At 38.6% G+C, this 21,692-nt stretch overlaps 1 protein-coding gene across 1 annotated transcript in view; it reads right to left on the reverse strand.

Annotated features, from left to right (window-relative positions):
• Positions 1-3,832: 3,832 nt before the first annotated feature.
• hsd17b4 (hydroxysteroid (17-beta) dehydrogenase 4) overlaps positions 3,833-21,692 on the reverse strand; it is a 116,336-nt gene continuing 98,476 nt past the window's right edge. The window contains exons 21-24 of the mRNA XM_080188965.1: positions 18,991-19,080; positions 15,635-15,773; positions 10,313-10,440; positions 3,833-4,714 (exon numbers count right to left, since the gene is read on the reverse strand). Of these exons, the coding sequence (XP_080045091.1) occupies positions 4,625-4,714; positions 10,313-10,440; positions 15,635-15,773; positions 18,991-19,080 (447 nt within the window). The 3' untranslated portion in view covers positions 3,833-4,624. The remainder of the gene's footprint in view (positions 4,715-10,312; positions 10,441-15,634; positions 15,774-18,990; positions 19,081-21,692) is intronic.

Raw genomic sequence — 21,692 nt, forward strand, 5'->3', positions numbered from 1 at the left:
TCAAATTAATCTGCTTTAATCATGAATTAACTGAACCTTTAAATTATTTGAATGTTCAATATAAATGTTGAGTATATAGATATTCTTATTATATCTAACATTGTTCTGTTACTGTAGGACAAATGTTGAAAAAGATATATTAATATCTTTTCACGATGCTTAAGGGATTCATTGCTTGTTAATATAATTACAACCCAAGTGCTCCATTCACTACAATTTTGTCGATAATTTTCAATAATGCAAACCTAACTTTAAGTGATTTAATCTTCAGGATAGAGTGAATAAAAGGAATAAGAAAGCAGTCCATCTATTTTAACTTGCAAAACAATGGTGGTGCAGAAATATACCACTTTGACAATTGGTGTCATAATTAAAAATGCAGGAGGCCTGCGTTTTAAATACTGACGATTTACTGGTTCAGCTCAGTGTATAAGCTTTATCTTAGTACGCCTGGTAATAACTTCTTAAGACTGAATCTACACATTTAGCTAAGCTACAATCATTAATACATCTAGAGCTACACAAAGAAGAACAAAAGATATATTTCAATTCATCCTTTTACCATTGAGTCAAAAGATAAATGCAAGTATCTAAGCGGATAATTCATACCTACTTCTAAAATGCCATCAACCAATGATTTAGAACTTGTAAGTAATGTTAGATCATATCGCCTTCAAGAATGAGACTGGGGAAATAATAATTGGGAATCAGGAAATGGCAGAGAGTTAAAGGAATACTTTGCATTGGTCTTCATGGTAGATGACATTAATATTATTCTAGATAAGAACAAAAACATTACAGCACAGGAACAGACCCTTCAACCTTCCACCGAACATGCTGCCTAATTGAACTAAAATCCCTTACCTTTCCAGGGACCATATCCGTCTATTCCCTTCCTATTTGTGCATTTGTCAAGATGCCCCTGAAAAATCACTATTGTATTTGCTTCCACTGCCTCCTCCGGCAGCAAGTTCCAGGCTCCCACCACCTTCTGTTTAAAAAAACTTGCCTTATATATCTCTTTCAAACCTTTGCCGCCTAGTAATTGCCTCTTCTACCCTGGGAAAAAGCTTCTGGCTACCCACTTTGTCCACGCCCCTCATAATCTTGTAGACTTCTATCAGGTTGCCCTGCAACCTTATTCCTGTGAGAACAAACCAAGTTTTTCCAACCTCTCCTCATAGCTAATGCCTTCCATACAAGGCAACGTCCTGGTAAATCTTTTCTGTACTCTCTCCAAAGCCTTCACATCCTTCTAGTAGTGTGGTGGCCAGAATTGAACACTAGTTATTCCAAGCGTGGCCTAAGATTCTGTAAATCTGCAACATGACTTGCCCATTTTTAAACTCAATGCCCCGGCTGATGAAGGCTGTATGCCTTCTTGACTACCTTCTCCATCTGCATTGCCACTTTTAGTGATCTGTATACTTGGACATTCAGATCCCTCTACCTATCAATACTCTTAAGGTTTCTACCATTTACTGTATATTTCCTATCTGTATTAGGCCTTCCAAAATGCATTACCTCACATTTGTCCAGATCAAACTCCATCCGCCATCTCTCCACCCAAGTCTCCAACCTATCTATATCCTGCTGTATCCTCTGACAGTCCCCATCGCTATCCGCAATTCCACCAACCTTTGTGTCGTCCGCAAACTTATTAATCAAATCAGTTACATTTTCCTCTAAATCATTTATGTATATTACAAACAGCAAAGGTCCCAGTGCTGATCCCCGAGGAGTGCCACTTGTCACAGTCCTCCATTCAGAAATGCACCCTTCCACTGCTATCCTTTGTTTCCTATGACCGGGCCAGTTCTGTATTCACCTTGCCAACTCATCTCTGATCCTGTGTGACTTCACCTTCTGTACTAGTCTGGCATGAGGGACCTTGACGTGGAGATGCTGGTGTTGGACTGGGGTAAACACAGTAAGAAGTCTGACAACACCAGGTTTAAGACCAACCGATTTATTTGATAGTAAACTCACAAACTTTCGAGGTTAACCTCTTCGTCAGGTGAATGGAGAGTTCTGGCCTCAGACAGAGCATACAGCAGCACAGTTTACAGATTACTGATTAGAATGTGAATCTTTACACCTAACCTGCTATTCAAGTCTTAAAGTGGCCGACAATGTGAGTGGAAGGAGCACTGATCACAGGTTAAAGAGATGTGTATTCTCTCTAGACAGTACAGTGAGTGAGGTTTTGCAAACCCAGGCAAGTCACGGGGGTTACAGATAGTGCGACATGAACCCAAGATCCCTGTTGAGACCGTCCTCATGTGTGCGGAACTTGGCTATCAGTCTCTGCTCAGCGACTCTGCGCTGTCATGTGTCATGAAGGCCGCCTTGGAGAATGCTTACCCAAAAGTCAGAGGCCGAATGCCCGTGACCACTGAAGTGTTCGCCAAGAGGAAGGGAACAGTCTTGCCTGGTGATTGTTGAGCGATGTTCATTCATCCATTGTCGTAGCATCTGCATGGTCTCCCCAATGTACCATGCTTCCGGACATCCTTTCTTGCAACGTATCAGGTACACAACGTTGGCCGAGTTGCAACAGTATATATGGTGTACCTCGTGGATGGTATTCTCACGTGTGATGATGTCAACCATGTCGATGATCCGGCATGTCTTGCAGAGGTTGCTGTGGCAGGGTTGTGTGGTATTGTGGTCACTGTTCCCCTGAAGGCTGGGTAGTTTGCTGCGAACAATGGTCTGTTTGAGGTTGCGTGGTTGTCTGAAGGTAAGAAGTGGGGGGTGTGGGGATGGCCCTGCCGAGATGTTCCCCTTCATCAATGATATGTTGAAGACTCCAGAGAAGATGTTGTAGCTTCTCCGAAGATGTCAAAGCTACGACATCTTCTCTGGAGTCTTCAACATATTTCTTCTTGCAGCTCTGGGTACTACTAAGATTGTTATACCGTTGAAAGCTGTGTACCTTTTTTTTAAACCAAGATTCATGATCTCCAGGTTTTGCCAGATCTTGAGCTCCTGCCACCAATCCCATGCATGGGTAATCATCCAATTAGTCACTTAAATTTAAAACTTTATGATCCAGAAATTCAATTGCATTAGGTGGGATGCACACTGTAGACTGAGACAAAACTCATTTTCAAAAGGATTAGCAATGAGGAGACGACTGAATAGGTAAAAGGTTAAGTAAATTTCTTTGGGCAAAGGCATTTGGGGCCATGAAATATATTGCATGATTAAGACTGAAACCATTGCGTTTTATAAAGAAAAAGATAAATATTTGATGCAGAAATGCAGGACTGGAACAGTGCAGCAGAACTGGCTTTAGGAACAACCAGCAAGAGACAGTGATTTGATGCATCCCTCTTCTGTGATACATATGGCTAATGTTTCATGGCTTTAAAAACCTACGTTATTGCTGTGGCACCATTGTGGGAGAGTGGCTCCACAGTGCACCAAACTACTGTCCTGTTATAGTATTCATGGTAGCTAGTCTGGGAAATTGCTGGGTAGGAAGATGCAAACTGTTGATTTAAAGCTGGGTTACTCTCTCTGCTTCCCTGCTCATAGAACGCACCTGAGATAACTGTTTTCTTTTAGTTCTCCAAAGGAAAGATTCAGTGTTATAATGACATGCGGTTTTGGTCTGTCGTCATTTCTTCCACTTTTTTCCTATGTTGTGGCCCATTCTCATGATGAAAATAAATACTCCTTTTATATTTATCCATAAGGTATAAATAGAAACCATGCTGACAATTAACTGGATATGTTCACATGCATTACGCTATTCACTGGATCATCAGTCATGAAGTTGAGAAGATTTCCACATCAGGTCTCTCCATTAAACAACTACAATCAATTCTTGACGTGAGTTCTTTATTTAGCCTGGAACATTTCATCTCTTCCAAACGAATTTATTATAGGCAGTTTTCAATTAGCACATTCATGTTAACAAAACACCCAACTATCCACAGATCTTACCATAAATCTGCTGTTTCTAACATGTTAAGACCAGCAGAGTAAAGACTGGGCATTTTTAAATGCATTTTATATAACATCCATAATTTTCCATGAATTTCAAAGAGAAATTAAATTCAAAGAGAAATTAAATTCAAAGAGAAATTAAATTCAAAGAGAAATTAAATTCAAAGAGAATTAAAACTGCTAACTGGAAGGATAGGACACAGACATCAAAACTGCATTTTTTTCCATTCCTTAAAAGTTGCAGTGTTCTTCAGGGTACGTAGATCTAAATGATTCCAGTACAGCGAACTGACCAGTCTTTGTTCCGGATATTGTGGACAACGCAATCATTATTAAAAAAAGCAGGCCAATTACAGTCACACACATTGACAAAAGAGTAGACAGCCCATCTACTGTGGTCTAAAGGTTATAATCTGAAATTTCCCAAGGCAAAGCAAAAGGTACTGAAATGAAGATGGAGATTCATAGTGATTAACTTGCACATTAAATATGAAAAGGTAGTTTGTCATTAAGATTATTTTATAGTTAAATGTACATTGAACAAAATTTAAGAAATCATATAATATTGCTATTTTCTAAACAGTAGTAAATTTTATGACTGTTTTTACGCTTTTTAGACGATTCAAGAGTAGGATTCATGTATTCAAGTGCTGATCATATTATTCCCTCATAATTTTGCATAATCTTTAAGGATCATTTCAAGTTTCTGGCTGAGCATGATGTTCCCCGCAACCTTTAGCTTCTGTGCAAAGAAAGCCTGTAAAAAAAAAAGATAAATCAAGTATGATTCAAATTATGCAAGATAACAGAGAGAAACACACGAGCTGATTCTCTTGTTTTGCACTCCAATTTTGCCTTTTCTCTCATGCAAAAAAGCAATGGGATCCACAATATGAGGTCTCTACTCCTTCTGTGCTTCACCAACACTTCTCATGGTCTCCTGTTGATGGGGAAAGGAACACTGCTGTCTGGAACAGGCAAAAGCATTTCACAGAATTGATATAAAGTATCTTCCATCTCATAGCGGCTAAAAATAGTGGGCGATTAGAAGATTGGGAAAGATTTAAAAATCAACAAAGAATGACTAAGAAGGAGATAAAGAAAGGAAAGACAGAGTATGAAGCTAAACTAGCTCTAAATATAAAAAATGACAGTAAAAGTTTTTACAAATATATAAAGGAGACTGGCTACAGTGAATGTTGGACCCTTGGAGGATGAGGGGGGAGATTTAGCGGTGGGCGATGAGGAAATGGCTGAGGCTTTACATAAGTTTTTTGCCTCGGTCTTCACGGAGGAGGACACGAATAGTTTGCTGGATATTAAAGATAGAAGGATGGTAGGAGATGAGGGCCTTAATGTGATTACTGTCACTAGAGAGGTAGTGCTTGATAGACTAACGGGACTGAAGGTAGACAAGTCCCCGGGACCAGATGGAATGCATCCCAGGGTTCTGAAAAAAGTGGCACAGGTGATAGCGGATGCTTTAGTAATTATATATCAAAATTCGCTGGACTCCGGGGAAGTGCCGGAAATTGGAAAACGGCTAATGTTACGCCGCTATTTAAAAAAGGTAGCAAACAAAAGGCAGCAAACAAAAGGCAGGGAATTATAGGCCGGTTAGTTTAACGTCTGCAGTTGGAAAAATGCTAGAATCCGTCATCAAAGAAGAAATAGCGAGGCACCTAGAAAAGAATGGTTTGATCAAGCAGATGCAGCACGGATTTGTTAAGGGGAAGTCACGTTTAACGAATTTATTGGATTTCTATGAGGATGTGACTAGCGCGGTAGACAGAGGGGAACCGGTGGAAGTGGTGTTTTTAGATTTCCAAAAGGCGTTTGATAAGGTGCCTCACAAAAGGTTGCTGCAGAAGGTTAGGGTGCACGGAGTTGGGGGTAAGGTATTAGCGTGGATAGAGGGTTGGCTGTTTAATAGGAAGCAGAGAGTTGGAATCAATGGGTGCTATTCTGGTTGGCAGCTGGTGACCAGTGAAGTGCTGCAGGGATCAGTGCTGGGGTCACAACTGTTTACCATTTACATAGATGATCCGGAGGAGGGGGCTGAATGTAGGGTGACGAAATTTGCTGATGACACGAAGATGAGTGGAAAAGCAAATTGCATGGAAGGTGTGGAAAGTCTGCAGAGAGATCTGGATAGGCTGAGCGAGTGGGTGAGGACCTGGCAGATGGAGTACAATGTTAGCAAGTGCGAGGTTATCCACTTTGGTAGAAATAATAGTAGGAGGGATTATTATTTAAAAGGCGAAAAGCTGCAGCATGCTACAGTGCAGAGGGACCTGCGGGTCCTTGTGCACGAATCGCAAAAACCCAGTCTGCAAGTGCAGCAGGTGATCAAGGCGGCAAATGGAATGTTGGCCTTTATAGCGAGGGGGATAGAATATAAAATCAGGGAGGTCTTGCTGCAACCGTACAGGGTACTGGTGAGGCTGCAGCTGGAGTACTGTGTGCAGTTTTGGTCACTGCACTTGCGGAAGGATATACTGGCCTTGGAGGGAGTGCAGAGAAGGTTCACTCGGCTGATACCGGAGATGAGGGGGTTAGCCTATGAAGAGAGACTGGATAGAATGGGTCTGTACTCGTTGGAGTTTAGGAGGCTGAGGGGTGATCTTATAGAGACATATAAGATAATGAAGGGGATAGATAACGTAGAGGTAGAGAGATTCTTCCCGCTTAGAAAGGACTTAGAAAGGATAGCCGGATTAGAGGGCATAGCCTCAAGATAAAGAGGGGGGGGGGGGGCAGTTTAGATCAGAGTTGAGGAAGAACTTCTTCACTCAAAGGGTGGTGAATCTCTGGAATTCTCTGCCCATTTAAGTGGTGGGGGCTACCTCGTTGAATATATTTAAGTCACGGGTAGATGGGTTTCTGATAGACAGGGGAATTAAGGGTTATGGGGAGAAAGCAGGAAAGTGGAACTGATCCACTTCAGATCAGCCATGATCTTATTAAATGGCAGGGCAGGCTTGAAGGGCTAGATGGCCTACTCCTGCTCCTATTTCTTATGTTCTTTTATGTTCTTATTTCCTGAGGTGTCTGCTAGTCTCACCTACTTCAATTGCGTCACCTCCAGCAGATCCGAGATGGAAATTTCAAGCCTCCAAACAGACAAACACTTTCTCCTAGTTCCAGCTCAAGATTTTCTGTCTGTTGCTTTTAGACAGCAGTAAGAATACCATAAAGCCAGCAACTATTACTGATACTCCAACCATGCATCACTACTTTTGTTTGGATGAAAGCTGTGGTTCAGCAGGGCAACAAGACTTGGCCATAGAATCTAGGTCAACACTCCTGCGCAACACTGAGTGAGTCCCATATTTAGGATTTCCCTCCTTCAGATGAAATGGAAAACCAAGGGCCAATCCACATAACTTCTTTTAACTTCTACCATGATTCCGGTAGAAGTTAAAAAGCCAACGTTATTTGAAGAGTATGCACTTTTCAAAACACCTCTCTTTGCTGAGTTTTCTAGGTTACCCAAGAAAAAAATTTAAATGCATACTTCATTTCTTATCTTGTTCACTCGAGGTCAGTTAACTATCTCTACAGAATCTATTCAATTCTATAGTTAAACCTACCTGATTTTTCAAGGTTTTCAACATTTTCTGATTTTATTAGCGTTCTAGCATCAGCAGTGTTTTGTTCTTATCTATTACCTTCTCAAGCACCTTGAAATTTCTTGTACATCAGCAACTGGTACAGAATCACCATAATTTGAGTCATTATCAGCTTTACATTATTCTTGAACCCAAATTCTAAGATGACCCATAACGAATTCAGATTATAAATTGGCACGGTTGAGTAACAATACATATCCCTGTCTTATCTCTCCACTGATCTTTGTCCATTTTAACTTCAACTGTTGCTTGTTGTTCTAAGTAAATATTTCAATAACCCCAAAGTAACTAATTTAGTATCAACTTCAATTAGTTGCAGGAAAATTAATCTTTCATGTTTTACTGTATTACAAGCTTTCTAATGATCCAAGTTATACATAATATACGAGACACTAACTCGCTTTGAATTAAATAAAATGAACAATATTTCTAAAGTCCCACAAGCAAGACCAAATCTGGACATTACTGTTATACACTTTTCTTAATTGAGATGACAATAGGAGCCAACAGTTGGATGGCATGTTCCTGGCATAGAGGAAAATAAACTCAGCCAAAGGTTCTGCTCCTAATTCTTATTTACTGATACTTGCTGGAAAATGCTTTTGGGCAAAGACAGGTTTGGATTCAGAGTCTCTCTCTCTCTCCACCTTAAGATGTCAATACTCACTAATTAGCCAAGCATTTCATCATTAGGGTCAGACATCAGAAAACAATCAGCACTCATTGAAATGTGACCCAACAGGGATTAAATTATTTTAAAAATACTAAAGAAAAGGAAGAAAAAAAATAGCAAATAAATTACCAACACATTGCCATCATCCTTCGCCTTCTAATGTCAGTTTTGATTTAGTTATTCTGAGGTATTTAATGAGTCTTTAATTACTTTAAGACCATTATCCATTAATTCATGTCCAACAAGTTTTGAAATAGGACTTCGAATTAAAGGTATAAAAATTTAAATACTAAATTTATTTCACATATGAAGGTGACAGGAATATGCAGAATTTGATCATGAATCAATTTAGCAATCCTTTGTTCCAGGCTCAGCCTTCTGTTAAGTTTTGAAAATGGGACTATGCAATGTAGTAAGTGCTTTGATAAAAACAAAGTACTGCAGATGCTGGGATCAGAAACAAAAACAGAAAATGCTGGAAAATCTCAGCAAGTTTGACACCATCTCTGGGGACAGAACTTGAGCCAACGTTTTGAGTCTAGATGACCCTTTGTCAGAGCTCTGATGAAGACTCATCCACACTGGAAACACTGGCTCTATTCTCTCCCCATAGGTGCTGAGATTTTCCAGCATTTTCAGCGTTTGGGGTGGGATTATGGTTGGTGCAGACTCGATGGACTGAATGGCCTCTTTCTGTACTGATGGTTTCTATGATTCCTACGTTGTAGTGCGTGCTTTGATAGTTTCACTGTCATTTTGTGAAACAACTCAACCCAATGATATCAAATAAGAGTTGTTGCATGAATACAGTCTGACTAATATCTTGGAACAGCTTATGAAATCTAAAAATCAGTGGAAATATATGGGGTGAGATTCTCCGACCTCCTAGCCGCGTATTTCCCACCAGCGGGAGGTAATGCATTGTTTGCTAGTAACGGGGTTTTCTGGTCCCGCCACTGTCAAAGGGAATTCCAAATGACATCACTCCACGCCAGCTGGAAACCCGGGGGGTGGAGGTGCACAGCTGGCGGGACTGGAGAATCCCACTGATGTGAATGGCCGGAGAATTCTAGCCATAATTTGCTGACTGAATGGACACAAGATCCTTATTAAACATTTTTCTCTTAATGACATTGATGCAATATATTGCAAATATTTTCGCAGTAACATTATCGCACAGATGAATAAGTGTCTGCAATTTAGTTTGTCTTTATTATCTTAATGATACTTGGACAATCTGTAGCATTTTGCTTCCATTTTAAGAATACAGAAACTGGCTTTTCAAGCAAGTTAATCTTGGACGTTTGAGTGCAGACTAGAAAATGGCAAATATCAAAACAAACATCTCAGATTCAGAAATATTTTGACACCCTTAAAATGTCTTATTACAGCGACTGCACTAGAGACTAGCAATTTTTGAATAAAATCCAAAATGGGCACTATATGGTAAAAATCCACATATTCTTTAATTTAAAATGTAAAAAGATACTGTAATATTTTAGATTTTCTTGCACTACAAAGGCCATACAGTCAGCCTGAAGTTTGATAGAATCTCAGCAGCACCAACATTCAGATAGAATATAAATGATGGAAAAAAAAGTCAAACAGCTTCCAAATGACACTTTCCAAGAATTCCTCCACTGAAGCAGACTGAAGATTAGATATTGTAGGAGCTGTCCCTTCAGACTGAACAACTTTAAAGGCTTCACCAGAGACTTTCATTCAGCTCAGGTAAGAAAAGATTTTTATTCTTTGACACAGAAGGGCTACAGTCTATTTGGTGCCATTTCTAACAGCATCCAGTAGGTTTAAAAAATGCTGGGAACTTAAATGTCAACATGCCTTCAAAATTTGTGTCAGTGCAATTCATCTCCTCCAATTTGTAGTGAGCACCATAATATGACCATGCTGGAGTTATAAAGTTGTGTTGTACAGAGGGAAAGGGAAAAAAAAAATCAGTGTCATGTTGAAATGATGTAGGTTCAAGATATCTCGAACATTTAAAGTGTCGTACTATTTATTAGAATTTATATTTGCAAGATTTATTTACCTTCTGTGGATTAAGTTTTCCTGATACAATTTGTATGAAATCTTCATCAGACACTGTAAAGGTAGTATCAGCCGGATGTCGTGCTGCTCCCTTGTACAGTTCTCCAGAACCATTCTTCAGGTCAATGGCTAAAGGACATGCAAAAACTATTAGGATAAACTCTGCTTAATATTGTCAAATCTGCGTTCATGTTTCACTGATGATTTTGTAAGGGAAGAGCATATGCAGATTAAATCTACACAATTATATACAAGTAACCTGCTAGAATTATGCAAAACTGTTTTTGCCACAGTGAGAGATTTCATCAAAGTATTTAAATCACCTCTTGATGTCTGTTTTCTTAAAATAGGGGACAACGTTCAGTTATTTTTGTTTCTATTGCAGACATAAAATCTATTTTCCGAGGGGAAAATATTTCAAACCCAATTTACAATAAGGATAATATGATCACCATTTCATGGAGCATTTTACTTGATTATTGCATAAAATAAAGAAAAATTGCAATGTGGCTGTCTTGATGGCTAGGCTAGCATTTATTGCCCATCCTAATTGCCCTCAAGAAGTTGGTGGTGAGCTGGCTTCCCCAAACCACTGCAATGCATCTGATGTAGGTACATTCAGTGATGTTAGAAAAGGAGTTCCAGGATTTTGATTCAGCGGCAGTGAAGGAACAGCAATAATTCCAAATCAGGAGTTCCCTTCCAAGCCACATTTACAATTATCCATTCAACACTTCTGGCTGGTGTTGGCTGCAAATTCTTCAGCCTTGTCTTTTGCACTGATATGTGGGTACTTCTCCCATCAGTGAGAATGGGGATGCGTGAGGAGCCTCCTCCGTATGGTGTCTCCTCCTCCTGGTAGTTGTTCAATTGTCCACCACCATCCAAACTGGATGTGGTGGGACTGCAGAGCAAATAAGCAATTCTATGCATATCTAAGGACCAAATTTTACAACTTTAATTAGAAATGCGGATAAAGATTAATTGATCATACTCTGCAAGTTTTTAGTATTTTGTTGTATGACATTGAATGTTTCCTTAATTTATCAGCTCCAAATGTTGATTGAGTTATTTCCCTCAAATCCAAATCATTGATGTAATTTATAAAGAACTTGTCCCAGTCCTGATCCTTGTGAAATATTACTTTCCAACTTCCTCCAAACCAAGTAACTACAATTTAGCTTTCCATTTAGCCTATTTTTTAACCAATGTATTATTCATTCAACTGTTTACCCTGACTATACACGTGATAACCTTTGTCAGGAGCCTACCATGTGGTAGACTTACTGAAGTTTTATTAAAGTCCAAGCATATGACGCCTACTGCATGACCTCTGTCTACTCTATTTACCTGTTCAACTTCTATGAGAGTTAGTGAAGCATGATTTAGCTTCTGGAATCCATGCCTAATATTTTCTAATATATTTTGTGCTTATACATGCTCTTCTATCACTTCTATTTGTACAGAAAAGAACAGATAAAGGGCCCATTCCAACTATAAGAACATAAGTCAAATTTGATGATTGCTGCAAATAGGCCTCTATCATTCTGCTTCATTAAGGTACCTAAGATATCAACAAAACATTATTTGAAAGAAAGTATGTCTAATATAATCAGCTATATGATAAAATTAAAACCAATGTGTTTGGTTGTTGGACAGACGGAAGATGATACAAATAAAAGGAACTCAGTGAGAAGTTCTTTTTGGCTTAGACTATTTTACATTTAGAAAAATTCGACCGTTCCAAAATATTCCAAACCAGTCAGTCAATGTTTGAAGAAAATATTTTCTCTGCCAAGTGTAAAAGCATAATTTTTGAACCTAAAAGGATATTTTTGTGTTCCAAACTCTCTAACCATGGCTAGAACAGATTAGGTAGGCTGGAATTTATGGTGCATTCTTTCTGCCTTAACAGATTGAAAATTTAAAATCCTGAACCTGCCATTTTTACTTTCCTTAGGCTGAAGGACATTAAGTAAAGATGCTTAGGCTACACTTGTCATATAGGACAGTAATAAGCTAAAAGGGCTCAAATTATCTCTATAGCTGTCAATTTTTACAACTCACCGGTGCCACAGGGAAAGGAAAAAGGCAACAAATCTTGCATTTGCAAGTATGACTGCAACTGAACAGCACATTCAGTATCAGATAGAGCACTGCCTGGAAGTAATGAGAATAACCAATACTTTGCCAGCCCTGGGAATTAATAAAATTGTGGCAAAATGATAATATCTAAATCAACTATTAAAATAAAAATGGATTTTTGAGTCAAAGGATAAGGCTTAATTTGGTTCAAATTTTACAAAGATAGCTATTTCCATATGCCTGAAGTCTATCCCATGAGATTTTCTTTAATTTGCATGTGCCAATTTAATATTGCTGAGTTTAACTAAACCTCTGGTATTGCTATGAGTCTGTTAAAGGCAACAAGCTGGGAATTCTTCAATTAGCAAAATAATATTCAAATCACTACCTCTGTGGCTTAAATGTCCAATAACATGAGTGATTTTAATAGTGCATACATCAAAAATTTTACAACATAGCTGAGGGTTGTTAGAAAAGCAACTTTGTAATCTTTCAATCTACCGACTAACAGACTGTAAACCCTTCTCCAACAGAAAAAAAACTCATGTGCTGTCATAATGAGCATTAAGGTAAACATTTAGAAATCTATTCCATGTTTCAATTATGAAATACAGTCAGCATCCATGTTAAAGCAAAACCAAAACTACTATAATATTTTATAAATCCTACTTAGTCTATCACAGATCAATTCTTCTGCAATCAGCCACTTAAAAAAAAACTTGGCTTTTCCACAAATCTTTGGTTAAGAAATCAGGTGTAGTTTCAAGCTATTCCTAAACATCTATATGTTAAATGTTAATACTGGATTATCAATATAGGTCATAGATGGAGAAAACAGAAGAAACCATAAAAAAGCTTTCTTGTTCACTATTTTTAATCAGAGCACACACATCAATTTCCATAGAACCCTACAGTACAGAAAGAGGCCCTTCGGCCCATTGAGTCTGCACCAACCACAATCCCACCCAGGCCCTACCCCCATATCCCTACACATTTACCCGCCAATCCCTCTAACCTACGCATCCCAGGACACTAAGGGGCAATTTTAGCACGGCCCATCAACCTAACCTGCACATCTTTGGACTGTGGGAGGAAACCAGAGCACCCAGAAGAAACCCACGCAGACACAAGAAGAATGTGCAAACTCCACACAGACAGTGACCCAAACTGGGAATCGAACCCAAGTCCCTGGAGCACTGAGGCAGTAGTGCTAACCGCTGTGTTACCATGCTGCCCGTTTCACTAAAGAAACAGGCACTTGACTTCAGTATCAATAACCTCCTGTGTCATAGTAGGGGGAAATTCAGCTCTGATGAGGTGCTGAATAAATAGCTGAAGTTTGGAAACTCACTCATTCAAGTTAATGGAAAGGAAAACTATTCAGGTTGTACAACAGGCAGCCAATTTACTAACTTTCAGTTTGTTTTGCAGCCATACAGCAGGAGATTTTTATCCCCAAGGTGATTCAGTACAACTTGTGCTCCTTAGACATTGATCTATTTAAAATAGTGATTGAGAATTAACACCTTTATTTGGATACCAGAAATAGAAAAAAGCTTTCCAGACATCATCTAGTTTGAGATCATAGTTGTTTCAAACTGAATCTAAACGCAGATTTCAAGCACTGTAAATTCTACTATTACTGTACTGAGGGATACCACTGAACTAATAAGATTTCTCCAAATTACAAACTTTCTGACAAGGAATTACTTTTTGTTTGTCACTCAAGCTCCAGTTTATAAGTCATGACTTATCTATATAGCAGACAATTAAACAGAACATAGAGCAAAGAAAGAGCTACTCTAGCCATCTATGCTGGCATTTGTGCTTCAGTCAAGATTTCTCCCATCCTCCTTCACCCAATCAACATCATTACCCTCAATCCCTTTCTCTCATATCTAACCCTGACCCTAAATGCATCCATGTTATTCACCTAATTATTCCCGGTGGTAGTGAGATGCATCTTTTCACCACTCAATGGGTGAAGCAGTTTCTTCTGAATTACCAATTTAATTATTTGGTGACCAACTTATATTGACAGTCTTTAGTTTTTCCTCTTCGCCACAAGTGGAAACATTCTGCCATCTTTATCAAAACCTCAAGCTTACTCTTTTCAATGGGGAGCAAAGAGAGACCCAATCTGTTCATCCTTCCCAGTCAGGTATAACCTCATAATTCTTGTACCATTCCTGAGAACCTCTTCAGCACTGTTCCGATGTCTCCATGTCCTTTTCATAATATGGAAGCCAGAACTTCACACAGTACTCCAAATATGGTTAAACCAAAGTTCAACAGACATTTAGCATAACTTCTCAACTATTCAATTCCATTCTTCTACAAACCATGGTACTTGGTTTTTTTTTTGTCTTTATTAAAGTGTCACTAATTGTTACTGATTTGTCCATTCAAGCTGGTGTTGTGAGACTTCTTACTGCACTTGTACTCTACCAGACCTTTTAATTCCCTACCGCAGTTAGATTAGGGATTGGTGTGTGTGGAGGGGAGGTTGGGGGTTGGGGGGTTGTGGTGATTACCATGTGGGCATCCATCTTCATCTTTAAAATGCAGAAGAGAGGATTTATTTCTTCAAACCTGGAGGACCCATCCGAAGCTAGCAAATTAAATCATGTACCTTGGGTAACTTAGTGCTTCTGGACAATCGCAGTGGGCAAAAACTTATCTGAAGTTCCAAAAGTGATTCCCCATCTCATCTTTGAGTTAACGGTAATCCTCTCCAAAATATCTAACAGTTATCTGTGTTGAAGTTGATTTCCCAATTATATGCCTATTCTTCAAGTTGGTTAAGACTTGCATGCAAGGTGTTCGAGTACTCCTTAGGATTCTGCATCCCACACACCCCATCTTGCATCACCCACCATTAGGCATTATGCTCAAACTGAAAAATTAATATAAACTGTTAACAATAGTAGCCCTAGCATTAATCCTTGTTGGACCTCACCCCCCCACCTCTGCCAATCTGAAAACTACCTTTTACCCCTATTGCGTGCTTTCTGTCTTGCAGCCAGCAACCTAACTATTCTGCTACATGTCTCCTGAATCCACATGCTCTACCAAATTATACTGTGGGTCTTTTGGAAATCCTAGTATATCTACCGCCTTATCTTTGTCAACACACACTGTTGGACTCTTGGCTATATGACGCGCAATCCCCCTGCCAAGGAATATTGGATTGGGAGACTTTTGTCACAGAGAAGAATCATTTTGGAAATTGACTTACTCCACTGAGCTGCAGTGCTCCCATCTTTAGTGATATTCCATTGGAAGATTGCATTCACCTTTTTCACCAGCTCGATGCCAGTATTTTTAATGCGGCGACTAATTTCTGCAAACACAAGGTCACTTTGAAGCTGTCCTTTCTGAAGAAAAATAACATTAATTATAGTAATTTTGCATTCAAAATGAGTGATTTCTCAAAAGGCATAACTTTTCACTCACAACAACTTCACTATATTGGTCAAGAAAATAAATCTGTAAAGGAAATTTTAATGTACTGTGCAATATTATTTACATTTAATAATATTTAAACTTCTCATCATATATCATTTGCAAAAAGAAAAGCCTTTTAACTAATAGACAATATTGTAAATTTAGGGAACAGAGAAACAAGGTCATAGTCTGCAAACAAAGGCTGTTGAATCTTGAATGAATATGTTCTCTTGTATTAAAAATTTTGAACTAATAAAAGTACAGAACAGCCGACCAAATTTATTTGGAGGGAAAAGAATCAAACTTCTTTTCCAGGTTAATTCAGTATGAAAAGGGCTAAGGTTTTCCCTATAAATAATGTCGCCAGAACTGCACTGCCAGTCTCAAGTTTGGCAGCTACGTTTTTTATGATTATTCAAATGACATTCTAGCATTTAGAAAATTCATTTTTTTTGGACATATACTTTTCACAAAGTATAAACAATAGTTGAAACTAGTAGCAAAAGCAGTCTTACTATTTTACAATATTAGATCAGTTCCTCAATGTGAATGTCAAGTACTTTGTTACACAAAAACACAAAATATGGTGGTTGAATATTTTCACATTTCTCCTTATGTTGTGTTTTGATTTATTCCCCAAATTTAATAATCAGTACTCCATTGAACAATGGCAATGCATGCTTTAATTAATATTTAAATTGGACAGAAACTTGTGATGAGGAAGAAAGATCCTGGGAATTATATATCACTACAAATTGCTACATGACTTCTCTCTAATCATTGGTATTAATTTGGCTTCAAACAAATTAAGTCAAGGAAAGCTTGTGCATATCACCATTCTTCAACCACACCATCAACTGAAATGTCAGTCGTCTTCCTTATTGAACTTCACTAAAAAAAATTAAGTGGTAGGAACCTCCATGTCTAAAAGTTGATCCACAGCACAGCTACTGACAGTTTTGGATACAGCTGCCTAAATGAAATCCATCTGATGGTAAAACTAAGATGACAGGCAACCAATTCAACCTAGTCAACCTACCAATTGGAGACATATTTGTCATGAGAGCAATGGGCAGCAGTCTTTGTGAAAATAAAATTTCATCCTCACAGCAAGCACTTCCATTATGATGTTATCAACTTGATAAGCAGGCAAACTGAAAAAAAAAACTAGTACCCTAAAGTAAGGCACTAGGAAATCTGCATAGGCAGAATTGTTTGCCAACACAGTCTGTAATGTTATGATCCAACACATCCCTCAATCCTCCTCCACCATCCAGCAGGGGGAATCAACTCCAGTTCAATGCAAAATATAGACAGGTGCACTAGAAATAACATCAGACCTATTTTAGGGTGAGGTACTGATCTGTATAGGGCTACTATCTGCACATCAAAACAAAATAGCAGCAGACAATAGGCAGAACTTAGCATTACCATGACCAGTGGTCAACTTCTCTTTTAACATCTTCTGGATAAAAGGTGTTGCCAAAAAAAATTACATAGTTCTTAAATATTCTTGTTTTTCTGAAGAGTAATAGAATATTATGTTCCAAATCTACCCTCACCCACTGCATGAAATATTTAGCCAATTTCTGATTCTATCCTTTTCCTGGACTCCTCCATCTGATACAAAAGGATGGCTGCATGCAGTGTACACTCCAACACTTGCACTTAGGAATTGTAAACAGGATTCTACAACTGCTTTAGAAACCCTATTTGCATAAATAAACAGCCTTCAACCTTCAAGCACATATGATGGGTTTTCTTTGTCAGCCAACTGAAAATTGTATCAGATGGATCTTGGGCTCAAGCAAGCGCAACAATTGTAATGCAAGAATGGACCACAGATTCAAGCAACTGACATCCTCAGTTACTATAGCCTGGAAAGATCAATAGGCAGAGGTTCAGGCCTGCAGTGACTTTGACTGCAAGAAGTAATGCTGTGGAATTTGGTCTCACAGCTTGTTGCAGTCCACAGTCTGAATGACGCGCTGGTTAGGTGCATTGACCCGAACAAGTGCCGGACTATGGCAACTAGGGGAATTTCCACAGTAACTTCATTGCAGTGTTAATGTAAGTCTTACTTGCGTCTAATAAATAAACTTTAACTTTAAAAGAAGGCAATGACAAAACTGCTACAAACTCCTCGGGGAAGTTCAGTCACATTACGCAATTATGATGTCTTGGGCCTGAGTACAATATTTAGAAGGCAGAGTACTACAAGTATATTTCCATTAGTTTGCACAGCTTCTGCAACTGCTACTCTTCCTTTTCCTCTTGTCACAGTGAAATGCCCAAAATAATCTTTTAAGTACAATTCCAGAAACCCCGGTTCAGAATGTTTTATCTAAGAGCAGCTGAGGGTCCATTTAGGTATTATTGGGAATAGCCATATTCTGACATGCACTGCCAATGTTTTATGGGCAGGAGCAAGAACTAGCACTAGAAAATCTAGGACATATATATTTCACTTAATATATGAGGCTTAGCTTTTCAAAAACAGATTAAAGAAAAAAGAATAGTCAATTGTTTCAACTTTTGCTTCAACTGACCTGAAATAACTCCCATACTGTTAATAATTGATGGTAGCTCAGGTAAAGCAGTTTTTCAACTTAAACTTTCAAGATATATAACTAGTATGCTGTACATGAGCTTTAACTTTGGATGTTCATTTATCTCTTGTAACATTATGTGATATGGGTGGCACGGTGTCACAGTGGTTAACACTGCTGCCAACACAGCGCCAGAGAAGTTTGAACTCGGGATCAACTCTGGCCTCGGGTGACTATCTGTATGGAATTAGCATGTTCTCCCTGTGTCTGCATGTGTTTCCTCTGGGTGCTCCAGTTTCCTCCCAGAGTCCAAAGATGTGCAGGTTAGGTTAAGTGGCCATGCAAAATTTCCCCTGAGCGTCGGAAGACCAGTAGGGTAAATATGTGGTGTTATGGGGATAGGGCCTGGATGAGATTTTGTCGGTGCAGGCATGATGAGCTGAATGATCTGCTTCTGCACTGCATGGATTCAATGATTCCAGTCTATGATATCTGTGTCTATAATTCACAAGTCAATACTATCCCAAAATAATAATTAAAAAAAAAATTCTGTATCATTTTAAAGGGAGTGATTTTTGTCCAAGTAGTTCAGCCTTACCATTCCAGTGTCATTAGCTTTGGGTTTACGTACAGTGTCCTCCAGAATGACATATGCCCCTGCAAGGACAACTTCATTACTTTCTTTCACCTAAGAAATAGGGAAAAGGGGGAAGGACGGTATTAAAGGCAAATGATTTCAAAAGGGCACCATTTGGTTTAAAAATTGAATTCACAAAACCGAACACATAAACATTATATAGAATAAATGTATTTATATAGAATTGACTAAGAAAACAATTTACAGCCCCACAAAAATTAAAGACTGTTCAATAACAATGATCTGATAATTAGTTTAATTATTTCACAGTGTATGATCAATTTATCTGAATCTTAAACATAATAGAAGACTGAGGGATGGAAGTTATTCTGGTCTCTCACCACAACTTCAACAAGAGGTCAATCTCAAAAAGATGTAGGCAATGTTACGGTGGATATATGAAAGAATTCCTGCTGAAATTCACTCAACTCCACATAGATCACATGTGTGCTTATTGTATAGCTAAATTACGTTGAAGTTTTTAAAAAATTCCTTCATTTATTTCCAGGAAGTGATTCATAAAGCATAGATAATGGACTAACAGTTAAATTTTAGATGTAAATTAGATCAGATAAAAGAAACTATAAAATTATAAATCATGGTCAGTTTCATTAGTACAACAGTGCAGTGGATGAAGAGCCCAGAAGTTAAATTCAAACTTCACAATAACTGAAAAGCCACTGAATTCACTAAATACAATAAATTTGAGCTAACATCAAGGGAAAACCACTGACCACAGTTGAAAATACAGCAGAGAAAGGAATCTGCCATGCATACGTGTAACTCCAGTCTACATTATCTGGCTGAATAATGTCCCATGAAAGGAGATAATGGGGTTTAATGAAACAGTATATGAGTGAAAGTCACAATTGTCCAGGTCAGATTACAAAGGTGTACTACTGCTTACTCCCTGGTAATAATATTGCACACAGTAAGAAGTCTCACAACATCAGGTTTATTTGATAACAAAATGTACTAGCTTTCGGAGCGCTGCTCCTTTGTCAGGTGAGTGGGAGCTCGATTCACAAACAGGGCATATAAAGACACAAACTCAATTTGTCAAAGGGAACAATAGTCATTATTTTGTAAATTGAGTTTGTGTCTTTATATGACCTGTTTGTGAATAGAACTCCCACTTGCCTGACAAAGGAGCAGCACTCTGAAAGCTAATGGATTTTGCTATCAAATAAACCTGTTGGACTTTAACCTGGTGTTGTGAGACTTCTTATTCTATTTACCCCAGTCCAACGTCGACATCCTCACATTATATTGTACAAGCAGACCAATGTTGTTCTTCTTAGGCATTCCCTTGGGTTTGAGGATCGCTTGCTTCCTATTTGGTTTGATAAGTTCTGAGATGCTTGACAAGTCTATTATCTGATTTGCAGACTCTGCCACATGCAAGGCAGGTGGTGTTTGAAGGGTCAGATAGATGAATTATTTGAAGATAAGTGCATTCTCTCCAATACTTCGCCTTCACCACGTGTGTTCCCAATGCAGTCTTGCGATGTGTTCCAAGCATTTCCGAAATGAACCTTTGCTATTTTAGTTAGTCACAGGCTAGGAACTCTCATGAATTGGCAGGGAAGTTTGGCCTCTTCAGGGATGCTTTGAGAACATCCCCAAACATTTCTGTTATCCTCTGGGAGTCTCCTGACGGAATATTGTCGATTGTTTTTCAGACTTGAGGAAGGTGTACAATGGGGTTTTCCAGTGGTCAATAGTAGGATTGTTGCTTTTCTTGATCTACATTAACTATGTAGACTTGGTGTAAAGAGTACAATTTCAAAATTTTGCAGATGAACTGTGAACGTTGAGGAGGATAGTGAAAGAGTTGAAAAGGACACAGACAGGCACATAGACTAGATGAACAATTGGCAGATGAAATTTAATGCAGGAAAGTGTGAAGAGGTACATTTTGGTAGGAAATGTGACAAGAGGCAATTCAAAAAAAATCTCTTTATCCAGAGTAGTCAGAGTGGTTGATGAATAAAATAGACGTATTTAAAGGGAAATTAGGCAAGAATTTGGGGGAGGAGGGAATAGATGATTATAAAGGTAAATTTAGATGGGAAAAGATGGGAGAAAGCTCAAGTGCAGCATAAACCCCAGCATGGATTGGTTGGAGACCAATGTAAAATGAAGGGTATAATTCTGAAGGGAATACAGAAACATAAAGACCTACGAATGTATGTGTATAAATCATTGAAAGTGGAAGGGCAGATTGAGAAAGTGGTTAAAAAGTCTCTAATTGTAAATCCCAGAAGTTATGATGAAACTTCATAAATATTGGTTCTACCTCAACTGCAGCGTTATGTCCAATTCTAAGCACCCAATTTTGGGAAGGATGTGACAACTTTAGATACGGTGCAGGAAAGATGTATGAGAAGGGTTCCAGGGATGAGGAATACAACAACAGATTGAAGGAACTGTGGCTGTTCTCCATGGAGAAGGTAAAGAAGAGATTTATAGAGGCATTCAAAATCATAAGGGGTATAGACAGAGTAGGTAGAATTGTTCATTTTGACAAAACGGTTGAGAACGAAGGGAACGGATTTAAGGCGACAGGCAAAGGGTCACAGGTGATATGAATAAAACGCTCTTTATAAAAAATACAGTGAGTGGTTAGGATCGGAAATCCATTACCTGAGCAGGTGGTGGAA

This window comes from Carcharhinus amblyrhynchos, chromosome 5 (genome assembly GCF_965287045.1).
Source record: "Carcharhinus amblyrhynchos chromosome 5, sCarAmb.v2.hapA, whole genome shotgun sequence".
NCBI classification, from domain to species: Eukaryota; Metazoa; Chordata; class Chondrichthyes; order Carcharhiniformes; family Carcharhinidae; genus Carcharhinus; species Carcharhinus amblyrhynchos.